The sequence below is a fragment of the Poeciliopsis prolifica genome, unplaced genomic scaffold (genome assembly GCF_027474105.1).
Source record: "Poeciliopsis prolifica strain line A6 unplaced genomic scaffold, Auburn_PproV2 SCAFFOLD089, whole genome shotgun sequence".
Classification (NCBI taxonomy): Eukaryota; Metazoa; Chordata; class Actinopteri; order Cyprinodontiformes; family Poeciliidae; genus Poeciliopsis; species Poeciliopsis prolifica.
Window position 1 is genome coordinate 935933 of NW_026562464.1, and position 6000 is coordinate 941932.

Here is a 6000-nt window from a genome sequence, read left to right on the forward strand (position 1 = left end):
ATTTCAGCATGCGCTTCATTATTTGTCCTCAGGACAAACTGCTGATTCCTGGGACCAAGATGTTCTTGTTTCAGTTCACCTTTTCCACAGAACGAATTTGGAGTTCAGGCATCGTAATCTGTCTGTCTTCAGTGTGGAAACTGAAACCTCAGTGCACAGGCAGCTGCCACAAAGTCTTGCTGCAAGTGTTTTGTAGTCAGTCTGGGTGACAGTCATTGATAGCTGATTGTTTTGATACATCCATCGGGTTTGACTCCTGTACTTTTAACTTTAAACTTGGGGAAGTGCTCTTCTGGATGTTTCTTTAGGAACCTGATTTGGCCAGACGGAGTTTGATCATTTAAGGTACAACAATAACACAACACCAACATCAATAGTAACCTCTTCTCTTCTCTAGCCTTTGGTGTGTCTGGAGTTGCTTCACTGTCACATTTTAGCTTATGCTTTTACAAAACACCCTGACCCTTTTTAGCTCTTGTTTTCTGTCTCTTTACCTTAGCTTCACAATGTTTCCTTTTCACTTTCTATTGCACAAGAAGAAAGAACGCCTTCGTCCACTTTGCCACTAGCATCAGCCGATCAAGGCGGATAGTGTGTCTATATAAAGCCTACCACACCCTTCTTTGCTCCCACATACCCCACCTTCCCACCATTCACTCAGCTTTTCAACCCAACTGACCGACGCAGAGTTTCCTGGCCTAGGTTCAGGAAATTGCCACTCCGAAGAAGGAGGTTGGAAACTTAGAGACGGGGCCTCTTCACCTTGGATACAGTAGTAAAACACAGACAAACACACTCATGGCCACATTCTGAAGGTGACTGGGAGCAAGTCCACACTGGCTGCCTTTGGGCTTAGTCAAACGGATGTCTCTGCTATTTGGACCTGCCTGTATGTGACAACTCCAATGACTCAGAGAAGATAAAATATTCTTAGTTTTTTTCTTTGTCACTCATCGTACCTGTAACATCTTCGGTTCTGTTGTCAAACTAATGGCAATACATGTAACCTTCATTGTCGACAGTGAATTTTCAGTCATCTGCACTCTTGCTTTTCAGAAGTGAGAGAATTAATTGCATCTTTCCATTTTGGAGGCTCAGTTCTTATGACTCACTCTTGCCCTGAAGTTTCCAGAAAAGCAATACAGAGTGTTTTCAAAGTATTTCACGCCATCTGTTTTCTTTAAGGACTCCAAGCTTACATGAGATTACTGCGTAGCACAAACAACAACATTATCAACATCATCATCATCTAATATGTGAGGTGTAAAACAATGACCTGATCTCTCATGTACACTGTGTTCCAAATTATTATGCAAGTGATATTTTCTCAGATTTTCTTAAATGTTCAATGCAAATGATGTTCAGTATAATTTTCAAGTAATGATCTATTACAGTGTAAATCAAATTTAACTGAACAAAGTTCCCCATGAGAACAGTATTTTTTTCAAACATGAAAAACTCAAAATGCACGGTTCCAAATTATTATGCACACCAGATTTTCTAAACATTTTACAATTATAAAGAACTGCAAACAGTCATTCTTTGAATGTGCAGCATTAAGTGTAGTAAAATCAAAAGCTATTTCAATCAAAACCATCTTAACAGACAGAGTTACATGTTAATATTGGACCTTCTTTGGTATCACCTGCACAATTCTTGCATCCATTGAACTTGTGAGTTTGTGGAAAGTTTCTGCTTGAATTTCTTTGCAGGATGTCAGAATATCTTCCCAGAGCTGCTGTTTGATATGAACTGCATCCCACCCTCAGATCTTCTGCATGAGGAAACTATAAAGGTTCTCAATAGGGTCAGAGGTCAGAGGAGGATAGTGACCACACTATGAGTTTCTCCTCTTTTATGCCCATAGCAGCCAGCAGTGTTGTATAGTAATGAAGTAAAAATAGTACTTCATACTTTCCTCGAGTATGAACATTTTTGATAACTTTCACTTTTACTTCACTATATTTCCAAACAGAATTGCAAACTTTTACTCTGATCCATTTTCAATGTGTGGTTTAGTTACTGGTTACTGTGATGGAGGAGCCGTCACGAGTTAGGATCTAATTAAAGAGTTAACACACACATACACACACACACACACACACACACACACCCATACACAAACACACACAAACATACACAAACACACACATACACAAACACACACAAACATACACAAACACACACAAACACACGCAAACATACACAAACACACACAATTGCTAACTTACTTTTTGTTGCAGCTTAAACTGACGCGGTTCATCATGGGTCACAGGCGGTGTTCCCGCTTCAGTTAACATTAATCCTTATCTGTAATTTTTAAACATTTTCCCGCTTTATTTTCAATTGGCTTGTTTCCGGATTGTGACGCACAGGCAGAGAGTTGCGTGATGTGGTGACGTCATCAGAATGTACTGAGCGTTGGCTGTTAAATTGAATATTGAAAAGATATTGTCGGAGGTCAACATGGTGAGTAACTTTGTCACATTTACTGTCATACATGAGCACAAATAGTACAAAATTCCTTGGAAATACTTGATTCAAACCACAAAATCTGGGTATTTGATTGTGAGAAATCACAAAAACAATGACATACTCCTGGAGGGACTTTTCAGTATTAAAAGATGTTCAATATTATTTTATTGTAAGAACTCATCTACTTATTAATGTTTGAACACTTTTATCAAGACATCCTGGAACATTCTACCCTTGACAACAATTATGACCTTATAGGGTCTAAAATGAAACCAAGTTTGAGACACCTGTCTTACATGAAAAAGAAAATGGTTTGGATGCCTTTATTTATCTTTCCCTCCAGATTAGTTGGTCTTGGAGGCTCAACTCAAGGTTTAGTACAAGAGAGGACTCAAGCCCCTGAGGTGCCCAGCATTGCCTCCCTGTCTCCCCTCTTTGTTTGACACCCATCAGGAACTCTTATCCAGCAATGAGAACTCCGGGGTTGCAAGTATGCATATTTGAGTATTCATGCACACATTTCTTTTCTAATATAAACATAAACTATAGCCAAAACACATAAAATGCACACCCACACACCAGTCAAAGCTTTGCCATTCTTTTTGCAGATAAACAGAACCCTATGAGTAATAAGCAAACCCACACATGAGCCCGCATGCCTGCCAAATCACCAGTACACATGCAAGGACAATAACTGCAAAACCACAATGCAGAGAGCCAGAATTCTCTGGCAATGACGTCTGTTCTGCTCTGCCACAAACACCCCGTCTGAGCTCCGTCAGGAGTGTCGTCTACCCTGGTAACTCCACTTTTCAACTTTTAGTAGCAGGTTGTCATGGCAGCACCAGGCTTCCTAGGGTGGCTGCTTTAGGGCTTTCCTCTAGCACGTTCCTGCGGCTTCGGGAGGAAGCATGTGTTGGGATTCCTTATTAGGCTCCATGGCGATGTGGCAAATACAGAGTGGGGAAAGATCAGTAAATAACAAACCAGCTGCCTTTTCACTGGCAGAAGCCCTGCTGTAGTATCTTTGCAAAATGATTTACATAAATCGATGGTGCAGAGTGACAGAGGCGACGGAGTTCAGTCTGAACTCGTTGGATCAAAGTTTAGATTCTGTCTCTGTCGTTGTGTCCTTGAGCAAGACGCTTTACCAGCTTTGCTTGCTGGTGTCGGTCGGACACCAGCACCAATATTGGTGTGACATGGCTGCCTTGCTTTTATCGGACTGTCCCAGGGTAGCTGAGGCACTATCAGTGTGTGATTGAATGGGAATGATCGATTTCAAACATAAAGACAAGACTTAAAATGCTTGTGAGGGTCTTAAAAAATGCTACAGAAGTCTGATTTCATTTCATAAAATACATCATTCATTTGAGGGATTTTATGTGCAAGGTGCAGGTGTTAGTGTTTTCAGTTACTGGAGTGTCAGTGACTAAGATCTTTGAGCATAGGTCAACACAGAGAAAAGATGACTTGACATAACAGCATTTAAGGCAATTTAGCAAGGATTCAGCACCTGGTCTGTGTGGGTGAAAGTGGACTGATGTTGGTTCCACAAGGGAATCCTGTGGTCATCAAGGTGCGATGTTTTATTTATTTTTTACCCAAAAATTACACAGAAACTTAAATGTATTGGGCAGACACCTGTGTCTGCCATCTTAATATGACTACAGAAGCTTTTAGAAGACCCTGTAACAAAATTACTCAAGTTCATCATCTCATATGTAGACAACCAATCCATACCATCACACATAGCTGCATAAGGAGCATGACCTGGGGATGACAAAAGTCTGAATCTCACTTCTACAGATGCCCATGGATTGGGTCTAGCTGAGGGAGAACCACAGGGTATGACTTTAGGTCATTTCTGGTTGAGCTTTGGGAGATGCTAACAGCACAGAGTTGGTGAATTCAGGTCTGGGTGAAGTATGTGAAAGCCTTTAAACCTGGGGTCTGTCCGTCCATTCTAGCTTTTAGCATCACTGACTGAAAATGTTGGTCCGTAGGTGTAACTAATTGCTGGACATAAAGTCATTTAAAGGGACAGCGTTATGTAAAATTGACTTTTTTGAACTTTATATCATGTTATAATATTATTCCCTATCAAAAACATACCTCAACTGTTGGCCCAATTTCAAAGAGTTGAATTACAAAGTCAAGTTTCTTTTGAGTCAAATTTGATATATCATTTTTATATCAATTTATATCAATTTTATGTCATTTTTATATCAATTTAAGGTAATATAGTCACTTGATTGTGCTATAAAATGTCTAGAAAACACATGAGATAAGAAGACCCCATTAAAATAGAACTGGTCGCCTTCTGGCTGTGAGGTTAGAGTGTGAACCTGCAGAGCTCCACTTAAGCTAATAGGTTATGTCCAGATATCTTTGAGGACTTATTTGACAGAAAGTCCCACAAGCATCACTGCTGAATGGTACAGTGTCAACACTGAACAGATATAAACATTTTTAACCTCTAAATAAATCTAAAGGAAGTGCAAACAAGCAGCGTGGACGCAAATCCTCTTTGAACATTCAGCAAGTCTCTGAGCAGTTTATCTAAATATATACCAGAAGTATGACCCACCTCGAAGACGCATTTATGCAGACGGCATAAATGAGAAACTGACAGAGTAAACAGAAAACAACCTCTGTAACCTTGGTACCAGAGGGCAGGAATTTTAGATCTTTACCGTCAATTCATGACTCCACAGATCATGTGAAGCAAACTTGACAATTACAGAAATGATCTCTAACAAACACCATGAAGCTAGTATCATGAGGTTCATGCCTAAAAAAGGTTTGTAGATTTGTACAAACTGGTTTTCTTACTAACTCATACTCTAAGGAGAACTTTGATGGAAGAACTCCCGGATGACTTTGCACTGCCATTCTTTCAGCAAAGTCCTAGACACAGTCTGCCACTTCAGAGGGAACTCCAGGGTACGCAGGAGTTTTCCAAGAGCCAGACAGGGAACAGGGAAACCCCATCGTCACATGAAATTCCTTTCCTGTTTTTTTTCAATGCGCTCAAAGGCGCACTCCCACTTTTACCACATTCACAATCGCACATTTGTGCTAAAATGAGAAATGAGAATCTGCTCACCCTGCAGGATACACGCACACACATACAGCAATATCCAACTGAAGCCCAGTTGATATATTCAGAAACCGGGGAAGCTCATGGAAAAAAAAAACAAAAAACAGAGACGTCACCATGGCTACGTTTTTGGAGGACATCCCCGCAGCCACGTGGTTACGTCTTCATGGCCGAGTGAACCGAGTGTTGGTCAGGAGCAGGGATTTCCTCAGACTGTTATTGGAATGCCACTCCACTAACGACACCCTTAAATGATGCATGTAAATCCATCTGTGAGACCCGGTGCGAGGCCTGCACACACCCTCATCCTCTGGCAACAATGTCTCATCTCAGAGTATTGTGTGCTGTTTGGTAGCAGTCAGGATATGACGGCATAGTTTGGAGGTTTGGATGTGAAAATGAGACCCCAGAGAGCAAGTTCT

At 40.8% G+C, this 6000-nt stretch overlaps 1 protein-coding gene across 1 annotated transcript in view; it reads right to left on the bottom strand.

Moving 5' to 3' along the window:
- The window catches only part of cav2 (caveolin 2), a 45969-nt gene extending 40301 nt beyond the window's left edge, over nucleotides 1-5668 (bottom strand). Inside the window, exon 1 of the mRNA XM_055022662.1 lies at nucleotides 5585-5668. Coding sequence (XP_054878637.1) covers nucleotides 5585-5608 — 24 coding nt within the window. The 5' untranslated portion in view covers nucleotides 5609-5668. The remainder of the gene's footprint in view (nucleotides 1-5584) is intronic.
- Nucleotides 5669-6000: the final 332 nt, after the last annotated feature.